General features: G+C 41.1%; 1 protein-coding gene across 7 annotated transcripts in view; it reads left to right on the top strand.

The window, feature by feature from the left end:
• The first annotated feature begins 702 nt into the window (after positions 1-702).
• The window catches only part of TGFBR1 (transforming growth factor beta receptor 1), a 51,830-nt gene continuing 33,602 nt past the window's right edge, over positions 703-18,930 (top strand). For 3 of the 7 annotated variants that reach the window (XM_078373243.1, XM_009000138.5, XM_002743147.6), the window contains exon 1: positions 1,758-1,942. Coding sequence is in view for 2 of the 7 variants with exons in the window: in XM_009000138.5 (XP_008998386.1) it covers positions 1,846-1,942 (97 nt within the window). In the remaining 5 variants the exon portion in view is untranslated. Of the gene's footprint in view, positions 758-1,757; positions 1,943-17,490; positions 17,606-18,930 lie in introns of those variants that run through there. The other 4 variants (XM_054258248.2, XM_009000155.5, XM_009000145.5 and 1 more) reach the window with 2 other exon arrangements.

Consider the following 18,930-nt stretch of genomic DNA (forward strand, 5'->3'; position numbering starts at 1 on the left):
ATCCCTTTCATTTATAAACGGGGTAGGTACTATTATTATTTACATTTTAGAGATGAGGAAGCTAAAGGCCAAAGAAAAACAGTCACTTTGAGATCATTCATTCATTCACACAATCAAAATCTCATTAGCTCTTATCTTATGCAAGACATTGCAAATAGAGCAGCAAAAAGGCAATCTAGAGACCTCTTGGCACAAAGCCCACCAAGTCTCCATTGAAGAAACTGGAACCGAGAGGGCAAATTGGGACTGGAGCCTGCCAGAAACCGTCTTTCTGGAATCCTTCAGTCTGAACAAGAGGGGAGTTCGCTGCTGAGGCTGCTGGCGCTGCAGTCTAGAGCAAGTTGCAGGCCTCTGAGCCTGCTGGAGACTCTGAAAGGTTAGCTGACTTTGCCGAAGTAGTGTCCCAGCCAGGAGGGAGAAAGCACGCAGGTCTCAGATCCCAGCTCCAATATCCACGTCCTTTCCCTTTTCATCTCCAGGAAGGAAACCTTCACAGGTGGGGAAAATGCTCACCCAGTGACTCTGAAGTAGTGCACAAGTTGACATTAGAGGCTGGTTCTGATTCCTGCTATCAAGGTTTATTTAATTCCAAGCTCAAATGACACAGGAAATAAAACTTTCTCCTTAAAAGGTTCTGAGGGAAAATATTCTCTGTTCTACGTAACAGCCTCCTTGGCTGTGTTTGTGTCTGAAGAAAGGACTAGTCTGACAGGAAGAATTACAAATCTGGAGCTCATTTTGGCGTCGCGGAGGAAAGGTGGGTGGAGCGTCTCGCAGTAAATTAGGAATTCGGAATGAAAACGTAGTTTATTTGGGTTTTTAGTGACACCTCAGGATTATTATACAGGAGTGTCAGACACAGCTCAAAGTAATGACTGCTCCCCCTCCACCCCGCGGGAGCTGGGTTCTAAGAAGGGGGAACCCCTCCTTTGAGGGGTTGGGGTGGGGACCCTCCCTTTCCAACCTGGATCAGGAAGGGGGATGAGGCGAGAGCGGCTTGGATCCCCATCCTGTGCCTGTTCCGGAGTGAGGCGGGAGGCTATTTGGGGGTGTGTTTGGGGTCAGGATCTGGGTCTGAGGCTGGGATCTGAGGACTTCCTAGGTTTGGAATTGGGTGGGGGAGCTAGGTTCGGGATGACCGCTCCAAGCATGAGGAAACAGGAGACTGAGTCGCATGTGAAGGGCGCGGAGGAAAGATCTTCGGGGGAATGCTGAAGTTGATGCGTGGACTTGGAGAGGGGAAGTTGAAGTGCATGCAGGGCCTGGCGCTGCAGCGGATCTGAGTGGCCTATGCAGGGATTGCCGGTGCGGAGCAGTGAATGGGGTCAGCGTGGGGCTGAAGCAGTACGAGATCTTCCGCGCCTAGAGGAGGTTAGAAGAAAAGAGAGTCGAGCGGCCACAGCCTTTTCCCGAAAGCGACTCACACAGACACACCCTTCGCTCTACCCGGCCCTCCGGGGCTAGCGGCTCGGCGGCGCTGGGTCTGGCCGATCCCGCCCCCACACCGCCTCGCGGAGCCGGGAGCAGCTCTGGCCGGGGCAGGGGTCTGGCGGCCCGTCCCCCGGGGAGCGTGGGGCGTGGCCAGAGGCCGGGGCGCGCGGCTCCGGATTGGCTGCCCGGTGGGCCCGCGGGCGGGGCTCGTGGCTGGGTCCCGCTCGGCCGCTCGCGGCGGCGGGGAGGCGGGGCCGGCGGGAGCCCGGCAGCCAATGGACGCACGTCCCCCGAGCAGTTACAAAGGGCCGAAGCGGGGCCGCCGCGGCGGCGGGGGAGGTGGGGCGAGGCGAGGTTTGCTGGGGTGAGGCGGCGGCCGGGCCGGGCCGGGCCACAGGCGGTGGCGGCGGGACCATGGAGGCGGCGGCCGCTGCTCCGCGTCCCCGACTGCTCCTCCTTGTGCTGGCGGCGGCAGCGGCGGCGGCGGCGCTGCTGCTCCCGGGGGCGACGGGTGAGCGGCAGCGCGGCGCGGCGGGCGGGCGGGCGACTGCGGGGCGCGCGGGCCGGGCCCGGCCTCCGGCTCGCTACTGCTCTTTCTCAAACATGGCGCGGGGCCGGGGGCGCAGGTGGCAGCGCCGGGGCCCGGACCGGGCTCTCGTGGCCCCAACCGGGCTCTCGTGGCCCCGAGCGGCTCGGTGGCAGCCGGGCGAACCGCAAGCGGGGAGCGGAGGCGGGGCAGGGGCGTGTGTCCGGGCACGGGTGAACGTGCCGGGCAGCCTGAGGCCGTCCGGCTCGGGACTCCCCCGGGGAGGTGGAGTCGGACGGAGTCGTCCGAGGGCCGGGGCTGCCCTGTGGGGTGTGCGTGGGTTAGGGCCAGGGGCGGAGGATGCGAGACGGGCGGGGACTGGCAGAGCGGTGGCTGCCGACCGCCGCCGCCCCCCAGGGAACGGCGTGGTCTTGGGGTCCCGGGCGGGTTTTGGGGTTGGGGGGAAGGCGGCTCCCGGGCGGGGTGTGAGCTCCGAGCCGCGAGGGCTTCCCGGGGTGGGAGTCGGGGGTCGACATGTGGTGAGACCCCCGGGTCTGCAAGCTGCCCTGACTCCCGCCCGGCCCGACCCTGCTGGAAGGGTCTGCTCCTTCAGCCAAGGGGGCTTTGTGTGAGAAGAAGGAAGCGTGGAGATGCGCGGAGTATTCCTTCTTTCGTGCGCCTGAGGAGTGTTGAAGTGAGTCCAGTAACCAGAAGGCTACGGATTGTTTTCGTAGTGGAAACTTGAACGTTTGCTCACTCTACAGGGTTTGGAAATTTGGGGAATGACTGTGAATTGATTCAACGCTTTTATTTCCTAGAAGGAACATCACTTGCGATGTTCCTTTTCTTGAGTGACAGTTAATAGTTTGAATGATACATCTGGTAGCTGGTTTTCAAGGAAGAATGTTCGCTGAGTTTTTCCAAGTATTAAATCAGGTCGGGGTAGGTGGTTGGCATCCACAAAGTGATGAGTGGAAAACTTTGTTAGCAGCTGAATTAAGACAGTAGAAACTAAAATCAGAGCCTCAGTCTTAGCAACTAAAATGCAGTGAAATTACATTTCTGTTTCTGAAACTGTACAAAAATGTTGAAAATTCTTTTAAAAATCAAGACTGAAGATGATGATTATAATTAGTCCTAATAGCCTCCGTCTATGTATTATGCATTACTATGATGTAAATGCATAAAGTACACTATTGGATACGTACATTATTTAATCACCACAACCAAACTCTCAGGACTTGTGGCATTTGCCCCACTTTAAAGATTTGAAAAGTGGGGTGCAGACCCCTGGGTCTGCTTAAGTATGCAGTCACTAAGTGCTAAAGCTAGAATTTTCACTCAGATCTCAGTTTCCAAAACCTGTACACACATATATATATAAATATGTATATACACACGCAAACATGTATACATCATACTACCTGGCATAGCCCATTTTTCTTCATCTGATGAGCAACTGGTCTTTATTATTCACTTTTAGATTCTGTCCTCATGATATGAATGTCAGATAGGCTTCATTCTGACTCTTAGCACATTCCTGAGTCCCTTCACGTGGGCCTGCATTAGAGGAAACAATGGATTTTTGACATTGGCCTAGGGAGGAAGGCAAGATAACTGTGTGGACAGATTGGGAGAATCAATATAGTTAGGGGGAAACATAGGTAACATTTCCACACCACTATTAACTTGAATAACATAGTGCCCTCTTTTCCACCAGAAGTAGCACAGGAAGTGTTCATGTATTCAAGTAACAGTAGGTGGACTTAGTTGGATACACAGAACATTGCTCAGTCCATGTCCTGGGGGAGTTTACAGTCTCTGTGGCATGTACACAGTACAAAGCTGTCCAGGTGCATATTACTCTAAGCCCAGACTGCCTCAGCTTCTCTGCCTTTCTTATTGGTTATGATGATGTCTCAGTCCACCCTTAAAATAACATTCTGAAAAAGGTCAAATGCTTTTTTTTCTCTCTGTAATTTTACTTCCCTTTTAAAAAGAGTGCAGTTTCTTATTTTCTGAGTATGTTTTATTGTTCTCTGCCCAACTTCTCTCCCCAACATAGATTTCTCTAGGAAAATTGATTCCTTGTCGCTAGTACACGGTTTAGTACCACTGTGTCTATATGAATATCCCTTGTGAGAATGCTGTTTGCTTCCTTTCTGCCATTTCATAACATTTTTTCTTTGGAAACATGCTCTAAATCCAACTCTTGTTTCTATTAATGCCTCTTGAATGTCTCCTCCTTTCTTGGTATGCAGCCTTCAGCTTAATCCTGCCTGTTATCCTCCAAATCTAGTTGCTTTCCCATGTTTCTCTCTTCTAAGCTTTTCTATGGGCTACTGCCAAACTAATCTTCCTCAGCCATCCCCATAAAGGTTTATATGATTTCCCATTTGTATTCAGCACTTAGAGAAACACTTCAGCAGCTTATGATTGGGGCCATCTCTGAGTATCCTACCAGGAATCTCACTTCTCATTACTGCAGACCTTCAAGCAATTTCTATTTCTCACTGACTCCTGACTGTTCAGCTTTTCACTACACATTTAATTTTGCCCCTTTTTTGGGAGTGTAAGAAGTTCTCAGTCCTGACTTCCTGTACTGGTTTAGTTCTTGAATTCTTTGTCTTCCAGAACTCTGCAACACTTACAGTTTGTGTTGTCCATTTCTACTGTCTGCACTGCAATTTAACTACACTTGAATATGTTGTAGATACCTAGAGGACGAGATTCATGCCATTTCTTTGCTTTATGGCCTCAGAACTTAGCACTGTGTTTTATATTCTATTCCACATAGATGCTTGTTGATTTCTATTTGAGCATTCCTTTAGTATTTATACTGTTTTATCTAAGTCCAGTTTATGCAATATTAACTTATAATTCTGTATAAATAATCAGGAAATATTGTGTGGTGTGGTGAAGGCAAGTGGTTATTAGTCCCACCTTCACCACCAGTTATGCAGAAAATAGGGGCAATACCTGCTTTTGCCTAATTCATGAGATTGTGAAGATCACATGAGAAAGTGGTATTTGAGTTTGAGGTTGCTATTCTGTATTGTTACTAATGATCAGGACTGATATTCAACAAGCAGTTCCCACTGGGCCATGTGTTTTTTGGTTAAACATCCTTTCTGGTTGGTTGGTACCCTTGTAGTGCCAGTTGTTAAATATTTTTAATGTCATCCCTGTAGGGAGGCATTAGTATTCAAAAAGGGAGATGATTAGTGTAGGCTGGAGTGATTGGGGGAGGCTTTCTGGACAGTTTAGGACTTAAGCTGACTTTGAAGGGTGGGTACAATTCAGAGGGGGATTTGATGAGTATGAAAGTTCTCTAAAAGTGTGTCTCCAACTGTACTGGGGCCCCCACTCCAAGGGAGGAAACAAAGCTTTTACTGACTGGCAAGTTACTCTTCAAAGTTAGGTTCCTTATTCTTTACTGTGGGATTTGGATGTATTAACCTCTATCATTTTTCCCCCCAATCCTAAAGGCTATAGTACATGGCTGGAAACAAAGCATAAAAGTAATCAAAGTGGAGTAAATGAGAGAGAATAACATTATAGGATGCCCACTAGGGCTAGGCATTCAGCTGGTGAAAGTCCTAAGTATATTGTCACTTCAATTTACAGATGAAAAAACTCAGATTAGGTGAATTTCTTAGGGTGACAAAGGGCAGAACAGAGACAGGAACTTTGATTTTCTGATTCCAAATCTTGTGCCCTATATTCTGCTTTAAAATGTGAAGGACATGGAGGTGGGCGTGGGACGAGGTTAATGGAGTGACTTACCTAAGTGAAATAGGCCTTGCACTTCACACAATTTATGAAAAGTGAATTCTAAAGGTAGAAGGGAAGGGGAGTGATTAAAGGCTAAAAGTCCTCAAGGGAAAGGTCAGGATTCTTTTTTTTTAATTGCTGATAAAAGGACCTGGTATAATACTGACTGAGAAACATAGGCCTATAGTAGTTTGGAAGGTAGTCTTGGATAAGTACTGTTAATTGAATTGGGTGTAATTAAAAGGCCTTGGTTTAGAATAATAGATGATCTGCTTTGTTATTGGAATTCAGTGAGGAATTGACATGATAAAAATGATCAAGAGGAAGATAAATCTTGTTCTTTATCTTTCAACAGGGGTCTTCCCCACAAGGAAAGGTTCTAGGCCTTAGTTGAAGAGTTACAAGGACTCAGCACCATTCTTATAGTATCATTTTATTGTATCAAATATGTTCATGTGTAATGAATTGAGTTTTGAAAATGCTGTTATCCTGTGGATGGCCCTTTTGATATGAAAATATGTCTCTTCAAACCACAGAGCCCCTTGCGAATGTTGACAAACCTCTTGCCTTTTGCTCTTCTTCCTTGGTCATGGCTTACATAATAGAGTTCTGAAGAGATGGACTGTGGTTTGATATCATGTGATTGGGTCACATCTTTGCTTCCTGCTTCTGGAACTGAGGGCAGATGCTGGCATGTTTCTCAGGGATTTTTGTAATGCTTTGTCCCGTAGAACTAAGCTGAGGAAATTTTTGGAGTCTTCTCAAAATGTATGGTCTGTTTTGACCCAGCCTAACTCCAATACTTAGGATAATATTTAATGCCATTCTTAACTGAATTTTCTGAACGTTAAATCCAGGCAGTCTCCATAAACATTAAAATTGTTTGCTTCTCTGAATTAGATCCAATTTTAGGTGTTTTGTTTGCTTTCCAGGTAGGTTTCTTGTGGCTACCCTTCTTCATCATGAAGAAGATTGGTAGGCTTGGAATTATTCACCTCAGACTTCACTTTCTTAAATACTAGTGGACTAAGTCTATTTGGTTTTATGGTCCAAATTTTATAGATCAGATCAAGCCTTTTCTAAAGCTGCTCCCTCAAGGAATGATTTCTAATCTAACTTAAAAAAAATTATGACTTGCAGAGAGTATACACACAGGTTGGTTTGAAATTTCTTGAAAGATTACAAGAGTGTGCTAGGCATTCTACCTGTCTTGTCTCATTTAATTATTTTCTCTCTCTTTTTTTTTCTTTGACCATGGCTAGTACACCATCATTTAATTCTCATAACCAACCTTGAATGGTAGTTGTATAGTGGTACCAAAACTTTGTATTTATTTGCTGGTTAATTTCCAAACTCTTAAGTCTATTTGTTCCTAGACACAGGTGACCAGAGCTCAGAAGTTGACTGTAGGTTTTGATAACATCGACTCTACCCCAAGATTCTTTTCAGCTCTCTTAAACATTATCCAAAGGTATTAGTATTTTGTTTTTCATCCTCTAATCATAAATACGTGTGTGAAAGGAAGACATTGCTTTGAATGGCACAGATGTAGACTAACAGTAATTCAACCACTGAGACTCAAATGATTTTTTATTATCATAAACCCCAACTGCCTGGGTAGGCAGAATAGACAGAATTTTGCTCAGATTGGAACCTAGTTCATATCTATGAAAGAAGACCCCCTTTGTTTCCACTTTATAAACCAGGAAACTGAAGTTATGCTGTTAATGAAAGGTAGAGCCTGCATTTGAGCACTCGGGTCTGTGCTCTTTTCCTGTACACATGCTCATCTACTTATGATGGGGCCATGTATGTCCATGCTGCTCTCATATAGAGTAAATACATTGTTAGAGCCACTTCAGAAAAGTTTTCTTTTCCTTTTTTGAAAACCATGAGAATTTGCTTCAGATTTCTTTATTCCACTTTTAGTCTTTCTTTGCAATTGCAGGCTATTCAGATACTGACAATCTTTCTTTGACATTGTATATTTGGATAATTTGAATCTCCCTGATGAGGCCAGTGGTAGTTGATCACTTACTATTTGTATTGATTATACATATATTCACAGCAAATTCTTTGCTTCTGTAAGTAACATAAACACAGAACTGAAAATTTGCATTGGAGAAAACAAAGAAGCTACCACCAGCCATTATTAACATTTTGGCATATTCTGGACCCGTGCATTTTTTTTTTTTAGTATAAAAATCATTCTGTTGTAGCAGTTTATCAAAGCTAATAAGTGTTTAAATTGACAAAGAGCTTCAGTTTTACAGAGAAAATAGGTCATTTATTCTTAGTAGATACTCAGTAGTGATCAACATGATGAGAACTATAGGAAAAGAGGCAGTCTTGATTGTAAGAAAAATTGATACTGAGGAAATATGATGACTACAGACTCAATAGTAACAACCACAGGGACTGCTTTACAGAGGAGGTAGGACTTATCTCCGTGCTTTGCAGGAGGATAGGGATTTGAGTGAATGCGTGATGGAAAGGAGGCACTCCTTGACTGGAGGGGATGGCACATATGGAGAAGCAACATTGTAAGTTTCAAGAATTTTGAGGGAGAAATGGAAGTTCATGGTGGAAAGGGTGGGCTCAGAGAATTATGGGCCTTGAAAATCAGGTGGGTGGTTGTAATGTAGAAAAAGAATGTCTAATCGTACCACAGAGGGAATGGATCAGGGTGGCTACCTAGGGAGATTTTGGAGTTGGTTTGATGACATTGGGAATGGGGTGAAATGGTGACTGTATGACATTTCAAACAAATCAGAGGAATTAGTAGTAAGGCCTTTGTGTGGCTGTTCCCTTGTGAGCGTGCTCTCCCCTCACATGCCTGCATGATCTCCTCCCTCACCTCCTGCAAGGCTTTGCTCAGATGACACCTTTCTCTCAGTGAGGTTTATCCTGCCACCTTTTAAAATATTGTCCTCATCCTACAGTGCTTTCCTTCTCTGTAAGACTACCTTCTAACATACTGTATTTATTTACTTATCAAATATACTTAGTTACTGTTTATTGTCTCTTTCCTGTCAGTCTAAGCTCTGTCAAAGTGGATGTCTTCATTTTGTTCACCAATGTATCTCAAGTGCATCGGAAGTGCCTGGTGCATCCTAGGCACTCAGTAAATACTTGGGTGGCAGTAGGTCTTAGCTGTAAAGAGGTAGAGTACAGAAATTAAGAGTGACTCCATGAGAGGAAAAAAGAATGACACCAAGCTTTTTATAGCTGGATAATGCCTTTAAGTTAATGAGTAATTTGGCATGAGAAGGATTAAGGGGAGATGAATTCTAGTTTAAGCATGTTGAGTTTGAGGTGAAGGTAGCCAAATAAAATTGCCTGGTAGTCAGCAAAGATTAAAAAAAAAATGAAACCTAGTTGGAAATGGGAGAGAGCCTTAAGCAAAGAAGTGGCTACTAGCATCTAGCATTCACCTCATGTTCTCTCTCTCTCTCTCTCTCTGCCTCTGTCTCTCTCTGTCTCTCTCTCTCTGTCTCTCTCTCTCTCTCTCTGCCTCTGTCTCTCTCTGTCTCTCTCTCTCTGTCTCTCTCTCTCTCTCTCTCTCTCTACCTCTCTGTCTCTCTCTCTCTCTCTACCTCTGTCTCTCTCTGTCTCTCTCTCTCTCTCTCTGTCTGTCTCTCTCTGTCTCTGTCTCTCTGTCTCTCTCTGGGATGGGAGGATTCTAGTGTCCAAAAACCTTAAATGGAGTTTTTATTTAGACCCTGAAGTCCTAGCTTGTCAGTTTGCTGTGGTATCATTCTCTCCTGTCTCGCAGGTCCATGCTTTCTATTTTTCCCCCACCTCTCTTAATAAAGACATAAATATTCAGAATTACTTGCAATCTTCTGCTTGTATTGAAATTAACCTTCAGATGGTGCTGCTTTCTTGTCATACCTTTGATCTCTTGGGAGTCTTGAGGTTCTTGGCTGAGATAAAAGAGAGGAGGTGACCTAGGCCTCAGGTCATGGTTGCTGATGTTACAGGTGTCGGCTTTACTATCTCCTGGAGCTCCCTGATGGCTATCCTATTAAATGCTTTTCCTGCTGTTTCTCTCAGTGAACCAGATACTGATGCTGTTGTATGCCTAGACCATCTTTATTTTTCTATTTGGATTGATCTAACTTAAGTTTTTCTTCCAGTTTTGAAGGCAGATTCAGTTCATTTGACTGGGTTGTCAGAAATTTAATGAAATCTTAGTTTATAGGAATTTTGTATATAAGCCCCAACATAACTGGCTGTAGTTAGAGTCTAGTCAGTGTTATCTGTGACTCACTTTTCAAAGGAGGATAGTTTCTAATTTACCTGATCTTCGTGAAACTAGTGTACAGTAGTATTTATGAAGTTACCTGGTACATAGCCTGACACCAGTAGGTATTCAATAAATGGGAATTACATATTTAAATAAGTGAAAGACTGTCTTCTGGAAGAGGAGGTACATGTCTGTGTAAAGAAGAACTAGAATTAGTTGGTAGACTGACAGGCAGATTTCAGCTCAATATAAGGAAGGTCTTTCTATCTACCATAGCTATCATAAATGGAACATTGTAAGGTAGTAAGTTCCCTGTCACACTGGAACTATTCAGGCAGAGGCTAGATAACCTTCTGTCTGAGAAAATTGTAGAAGAAATTTCTTGCTTTAGTTGGGAGGTTGGACTTGTTTATCTCTAAGCTCTGTTTCTCCTCTAGAATTCTGTACTTTTGGGTATAGTCCAAGCTTTCTTGCTTACCGATTTTAGCCAAATATAGTCTAAATATCCCTAGGATTCATGACTCCAAGATGAGCAGTATCTCTTGTAATTGTAACTCTTGTATGAGAAATGTAAAATGTAACTCTTGTATGAGAAAAGTTAGTTTATTCATTGATTGGCATGAATTCTGGTCATTTTCCAAAAAAGGATTTTGGAAGCTTGAAATAATAACAAATTCAGTAAGACCAAAACTACTGACCACAAAAGATAGGAATCAGTAAGTCAAAAAGGGAAAGAGAACAATTATCCATAAGTTTAGCTGAGGAAAGCTTTAGAAGTTGAACACAATACTTAGCTCTGAGTTTTCTAGTAACCAAGGCAAATAAGGAAGCCTGTTAATTTGCATAGATCTTATTGCCTATCAAGAATTCATGAGGAGGCTGCCACCTTCCTTAATAAAGTGGAGCCCCAAAGCCAAGATTGTAATACAGGGAGACTCTCCAGGTGGTAAGGGGTTATTGCTGGATCTGACAATAATCTGATTCTTGTTCCTAGACTTCCCCTTTAACATGTATTGAGGGTTCAACTTAGTGCTGCTACTGCCATCTTCTCCACCTTAAGTCTCTGATCCAAGTTTGAACACATTAGTCTTTTCCTAGTGCCAATAGAACAGCTGATGTAAGGCTAGGACATTTAAATCAAGCTTTTCTAAGAGGAGAACAACATGAAACTATTCAGTCTGGCTTACAAAGACGTTTTTCTCATGCCCTTATCTTTTAGTGTGTCTCCATTCGATACAATTCATTTGAGTACTGCCACCAAAGGCAGAGCCAGACATTTACCTTCAAACAGGTCGAAGTCACCAAGATCCAGAGTGTCTTTGCTTGGGTTTCTTGTTTGAATAACTGCCATTTTTGGGTAATCAATATTGGGAATGATTACTTGAAGAGAGACCACACTTTGTGGCCCTACTGTACTTTTCTCACAGTAATCCCAGTATTCATATAAAAGATACATATATTAGCATGAAGGCATTCTTTGGTTAGAAGCATTCTGGTTTCATTGGGAAAAACAAGCTTCTCTCTGTTCTTGAGCAGAACCTTTTGTAGAAGTCTTTGTACATGGGCCACTGGGAAATAAAGTGAACAGTTTGTACAGTTTATCACTCTCCATGATTTGTATGGATTCACTTTTTTCTTCCGCAGTTGCTGAGCTACTACTTCAACTTCAGGTTGGTTCCAGTGTTTCCTTGTTCTCACCACCAAGACTGAACCTTTTAATTTTTGTTCATTTGCTTCAGGAAAACCATTCCATCTAGGTTTCTTAGGTGTAAACCTCACTGATTGCATAATAGCATGTATTTATAGTTCTAGGACACCTTGTTCAGGCATCCTGTTACATTTCTACATGAAAAGATCCTTAAATATGAATTGAATTACAAATATGTCCCCTGAGAAAAGGCAAAAACAAATGGCTTTTTCTGCGAGAAACTAGGACTAATGTAGATATTTGGGAGCACTGAACATGGAGGATAGAGTAAAAACTTGAAAAATACAGAGATAGAAAAGCAGTAACTGGCCTTTCATTTGTACACATGCACACGATATATGGATGAGTTTTTATTTTTTGCTTGGTGTATTCATTTCCAAATCAAACTATAATGTGCTCTAATTGGGTCTCTTTGTTCAGCACATGGCTGTTGGTTTGAGTACTTTCTCCAATTGAAAAACTGGCATTTTAATTTTGTTATTCAATATGCAGTAGATTTAAATAAAAAACCAAGATTGTATATTGTATATTTCCTTCCACAATAATTATATATAATTATTTTATCAAAATAAACAAGCTAAAGTAGTTTTAGTTATTTTGTCTCATTTTACATTTGGGAAAAAAATTACAAACCAGGGGCCAGAGTCTGGTCATGTTTGTCAATGAGAAAAGACAATTTCTAATTGCCAGTCCCACCAAAGCATTGGCAGATTAACAGCATTGTAGATTACCAGGAAGAGATGCTCTTTTTTTTCTCCCTTTCCATTATTTAGCTTTCCTCCTTTCCATGGTGCTTTGTCCTTTTGTTTTCTTCCTTCTTATTTTGATGTATATGTAAACTTGAGTCTTACTGCTCTCATACTCTTTCTCCTCAAGATCATAATTGTTTTTTCCACTTTATTCTTAAGAAAAAAATAAGGCCACATAAATACTTTAGCTAGATCTCATCTATCATTTAAGTTTCGTCAGATCCAGCCTGCTCTTGCCATACCATGGGAGAAGGAAAGTGCGGAGGAATTTTAAGGGATTTTAGGCATTAGGCAGAAGCCTTAAGGGAAACTCTGCAACGACCAGCAGGCTCAGAATTAGCTGTGCATTGCAAACAGATGGTGTGTCCCTGAGGAAATAGTGTAGTTGCCCTAAGCAATTGGGTGCTTCCATCTGATTTAGTGTAGTCTCTCTAAGTGGGAAAAAGGAAAGTCTCATGGAAGAAATGGGTATAATCACTTGTGAATCATTCTAAACTATTATGTAGAGCCTAGTAATTACTGACTTGTAGATAGATTTCGTAATTCTGTGAGCTAGTCTTCTGTGTTGTATCTTCCATTTTCTAAGGGATAAATAACATCAAGACCCTTATGCCTCTGAGCCTAGCAGATCCTTATCTTTTAGTTACCAGCTCACCACTAGAGGCTTTCTTCAGTAGCCTCGTATCAATGTTACCAGCAATTGGAAACCCATATTCCTAATGCCAAGCCTTGGTCTGTAGATTTTGAGGTCTGAAAACCTTATTAGCTTGGTTATAGCACATTTCAAGCTTAAGTTTTCATATACACATAGTTTAGTCTCAAACGGCAAACATTCCCCTGAAAGGAGTTCAGTCAACACTAGATGTGTATCTTTATACCCCAAGGGAGTCCAAAATTTAATGTCTAGAAATATTATAAAAATATGAATATTATAGAAAAAATACAAAAGCTCCTTCATTTTGGCTGGCTTTTCTGTCCTTGCTTGGTTTAATTCAGCTGTGTTCTTCTGGGAGACTGCAACCAGAATTTAACTGCTTGCTTTGGCATTTTGTTTGACAAAGGAAATGAACATTTCATATGAGGGGAGGCAAGAACATTAAAGCTTATGTAGCTCACCAGGTCTCCAAAATTTCTAACAGTGCATCTCTCTTGTGGCTAGGTTCAGTAAGTTTTTGTTTTGCATAGGGATAGGAGTAACATAAAGCTGATACCAAGAGAATTCATTGGAGTAGAAAGTGTTTGCTTCTGGAACAGGAAATGGAAAGAGTTGAATGTTGGAGCTGCTACTTTTTTATGGTAACAGTGTTGTAGAATTTTATTTATTTATTTATTTATTTATTTATTTATTTATTTATTTATTTATTTATTTTTGAGGCAGGGTCTCATTCTGTTGCCAAGGCTGGAGTGTTGTGGTACAATGGCTTACTGAAGGCTCCATCTCTTGGGCTTAAGCAATCTCCTGAGTGGCTGAGACTACAGGCATGCACCACCACACCCAGCTAAGTTTTTAGGTGTTTTTTGTATTTTTTTTTGTGAGATGGGGTTTTGTCATCTTGTTCAGGCTGGTCTCAAACTCCTGGGCTTAAATGATCCTCCTACATTTGCTTCCCAAAGTGTTTGGATTACAGGCGTGAGGCACCATGCCCAGCTTTGTAGAACTATTTGGCACCATAAACTCTGTACATATGTAACTTTGATAAAAATAAGACCTAAAAAAAAGTTGGTAATTACCTGGTAGCTATAAGTCCATGGATGCTGTGGGGTTAAGTTCCCCTGTTTGAAAATGAATTCTTAGATTGGATTAGTACACACACAGGCTTGCAAATCTACCTTTTTTTTCCCAAGAGTCACTTAAAATGACAGCAGAAAGTTGAAAATAATGGAAAAGGAAAAAGTGAATCTGACAATGTAAAGGTAGATATGGTAAGATTAATACCTGACAAGATAAACTTCATTAAAGGGAAGAAAGATGTATTTTACATTGATAAAAGGTACTGTTCCATAAGACATGTCATTAGTCTTTATGCAACTAATGAAAGAGCTTTAAAATATAGAAGACCAAAACTATTAAAAATTCAAGAAGAAATTCATAAAATCATTGTTTATAGATTAAGAAAACAAGATATAACCTAAAAATTTAACATATTCCAATTTTGTAATCACAAATAGCATTCTTTCAGAATACTTCTGGAGTTTTCGAAGAAATCGATGATGTGGTGGGTAACACTCAAATTAGAAATCAACATTTTTTTTGTTGTTTTTTTGAGACAGAGTCTTTCTCTTTTACCCAGGTTGGAGTGCAGTGGCATGATCTCTGCTCACCTCTGCCTCCGAGGCTTAAGTGATCCTCATACCTCAGCCACCCAAGTAGCTAGGACTACAGGCACCCGCCATCACACTTGGCTAATCTTTTGTATTTTTCTGTAGAGAAGGGGTTTCACCATGTTGCCCAGCTGGTCTCAAACTCCAGATAGTTGGACTCAAGGGGTCCATCTGCCTCAGCCTCCCAAAGTGCTAGGATTACAGGCATGAGCCACCATGTCCTGACAGAAGTTGAGTTTTTTGAAGCCAAAACAATAGGTCCACTTGAAAATTTAAGATTACTCTTTTCAATGATCCCTTAAAGTAGAAGTTAGAGTTACAATTATAAGCCATCTAAATGGACAAGACCTCTACATGCCAAAAGTAGTGGGACTTTTGCTAAAGTGGTAGCCAATGGAAAATTTGAGAGCAAGAAATTTGAAAATCAAGCTAGAGAAAGAGCAACTAAGTAAATACAGAGAAACAGGAATATAGAAAAAAGTTAAGAAAAAAATTTGATCTGTAGTCTTTGTAAATGCATTATTATTTAAAAACATAAATATTTTAAAAGGACATGAATAGAAAAATGACAAAGGAGAATGGTATCTTTCTGATAAACTTTAATGTATTTATGGTAGTATAGCTTCAGTTTTTTTTTTCTTTTTCTTTTTTTTTTTGAGCCAGAGTCTCACTCTGTCACCCAGGCTCGAGTGCAATGGTATGATCTTGGCTCACTGCAACCTCCGCCTTCCTGGGTTCAAGCAATTCCCTGGGCTCAGCTTTCCATGTAGCTGGGATTACAGGTGCCCACTACCATGCCTGACTAATTTTTTTTTTTTTTTAGTAGAGATGGGGTTTTGCCATGTTGGCCAGGCTGGTCTTGAACTCCTGACCTCAGGTGATCCATCTGCCTCAGCCTCCCAAAGTGCTGGGATTACAGGCATCAGCCACTGTACCTGGCCTTCACTTTTTTACTTTAAGGTTAAGTGCTTTGTGAATCCTGTTTGCTTACTCTTTCTGACCCAAATGTTGTTTGTTTTACCTTATAGTCCATCTAGAGTTGATTATGGTATGAGATTTTTATTGTTTTTAAAATATGGATATCCAGTTGACTTAGAACCATTTATTGTTAATACCTTCTTTCCCCCAGTGTACAATAGTATCACCTTCATCATAAATCAAGAGGTTGCATACATGTGAGGGTCTATTTCTCTGGAATCTCTTTTCTCTTTGCCTATTTGTCTTTGTGCCGTTACCCTACTGTCTTAATTATTATAATGTTAGGAGTCTTAATATCTAGTAGCGTAGGCTTTCCAAAGATTACTTTGGTTATTCTGGGATGTTATTTTTCCATATAAATTTTAGAAATCAACTTGTCAGTTTCCACTGAATAAAAACCCTGTGGGGTTTCTGACTTGATTTTATCGAATCTATAGATTACTTTATGGAATATTGACCTCTTTACAGGGTTGAATCTTCCAGTTAGGAACTTGTCATTTTTCTCCACTTATAAATACATTTTAAAATTTATTTTATCTCCTTTGTAATTTCAATCAATAAGTAATATTTTTTAAGCTTTCTGTACAGAGGTCTTACCTGTCTTTTATTAGGTTTATTCCTAGTTTTTAGATTTTTAAAAAATGTTTTCTATTTGTTGCTGGTTTAAGAATGATTTATTTTATTTTATTTTTGTACAGTGAGTAACCTTATTGGTGACCATGCTAGATTTACTAATTGATTCTAATAGTTGATCTGTAGGTCACTTTTGGATTTTCTATGTACACAGTTGTCATCTGCAAGTAATGATAGTTCTGTTTCTTTCCAGTCTATCTTCCTTTTGTTCATTTCTGACATTACACTCAGACCTCTAATACAATGTTGAGGAGGAGTGATAGATATCCTTTTCTTATTGTGATTTCAGGGGGAAACTGACAGTCATGCAACAAATTTAATGCCTGTTTTATGCCTTTTCCTTAATCTGATTATTTCAGAATTTATTAAAAAAATTCTACTGTTTACTAAGATTTTTAAAGATCATGAAGAGCTGTTGAATTTTATCGTTTTGGTTTTTGTTTACATCACCTAAACTGCCAAACTCCCTTACTCCTTTTTTTTGAGACATGATCTCACTCTGTTGCCCAAGCTGGAGTGCTGTGGCCTGATCATGGCTCACTGCAGCCTCAAATTCCTGGGGTTCAAGTGATCCTGTAGGAGGATCACTCAGCCTTCCAAGTAGCTGGGACTATAGGCGTGTGCCACCATGCCTGGCTCAAACTTTTACTTTGGCATCTCTACAATGTTTTTGTGTATCCTCTCCTGGAAATGACTTTCCTTTCTTCACTAGCTTTCCTTAAGTCTTAGTTTAGGTGTCGTCTTTCAGAGAAATCTCCCTTCTCTGTCCTCTGATCTGTACACTTTGCATCATCTTTTATCAGTGGCATGTTCTCTACATTGTGAACTTGAGGGCAGAGATATCCTAATTATATCTGTCCTCCTAAAGTTTTTTTCTTTCTTCCTACACAGGTTACATACAGTGTTCTGTTCTGAGAAAAGGTGTTCAGGCCCTGCTTTCTGCTTCTAAAATTACTAACTGCACAGCACCATCAGTTCATTTCTTCAGCTATGGCTCCAACAGATCTTTTGCTGTTTGCTGGCCCAGGATTGCTCTCCTCTGCCCTGAGTCAGTAGCAGCTGGGAGTGGTTACCACTTCCTTCTCTTACCACAGTTCCTTCTCTACCATAGTTCTGTTTTGTACGTTGTTCCTCTAGCTCAGGATGATTGCCACTTTCATTTACGTTCATCATTACACCTTATTATCTGTGCAGCCAAGCCAGTGTCTCCTATAGCCCCTCGTGCTTTCCAAAGGGTAAGGTTGAATTTTTCATTTTGTCGTACTTTGGGGGTTGTGGGGAGTAGGGGTGGAAATCACCGGATTATCAAGTAATCCTTTCTTTCCTTTGTGTGCTTTTGGAATAAATCTAGATTATGTTGAAGTAAGTGTTAGGACATTTCTGTTTCTTCATCTGTAAAGGGGCTGGGATCTTATATTTCTGTTCACATTCCTTCCAGCATGAATATTTTATGGCTAATTAGATATTAACTTATTTATTAGTTAGAGATATTACATAAACACACTGGATATGTCCCTGCACTGTTAATTTGGGTTGGAACTGAAAATATACTTTCTGTATGTGCCTAATGCTACTACAGTGAAGTTCTTGAGCCGGGTCTGTTCAGTCATATTGTTAAAAACTGTATGAATATTTATGAAGGAGAAAGAGATAATACATACCATGAACATTCGCTGTTTTATGTGCATGTGGTTTATATTGTGTTCTGTGTCAGAATTGCCTCCTAGAGCCATCTCAGCAGTTCTGATTCTCTGTCTAGCATCTAGAGCAGGGACTGGCTAAAGAAATACTTGTTGAAAAAGGGCATAAACTAATTTTTGAGCATTTTATTATGTACTGGGCACTGTCCTGAGTATTATATTTATGCTGTCTCATTAACTCTCAAACCTTCTGAGATGGTACTGTTAGTATGTTATAAATTTAGGAAGCTGAAGAAATTTAGGTTCAAATAAGTTAAGTGACTTCCTCAGGATTACTCAGTGCCTGACGAGCAAAGATAGGATTTGAACTTAAGTCTTTTTGTCTCTGAGTTCCATAAACTTAACTACCGTATCCTTGTAATACCTACCCACTAGTCAAATTAAAATCTAAAAAGAAACTGTAAAAGCATGTTTAGATGGAGGGGAAATAAGAAATTTGGTTATTGTTTTAGCACTTACCATTAGACATAGAAGTTTCTCCATTTCTTTTCAGGGCCTGGGGTAAGGTAAAGTACACACATCTGCTCTGTATATTAAAATATCCCCTTAACTCATTAAAGTGGAACAAAAACAAGGTCACTTGACAGGACTGTAATTGTAATCACTCTATACAGCTTTACTTCCTGCCATTTAGTAGTAGGACCATTTCCTTGTCCTTAAACATGCTTCTAAAATGCCAGTTTTAATGGCTATAGTCTTCCATTTATGATTGTATCAGGATTCATTCTGTCATTGTATTGTCATTCACATACGTTGTTTTCAGTCATAAAATACTGTAATGAGCATCTGTGAGCTTAGATTTTTGCTCTCACCTATTGTGTCCTTAGACTAAACACTTAGTAGAATTAATGGATTAAAAG

The sequence above is a fragment of the Callithrix jacchus genome, chromosome 1 (genome assembly GCF_049354715.1).
Source record: "Callithrix jacchus isolate 240 chromosome 1, calJac240_pri, whole genome shotgun sequence".
NCBI lineage: Eukaryota > Metazoa > Chordata > Mammalia > Primates > Cebidae > Callithrix > Callithrix jacchus.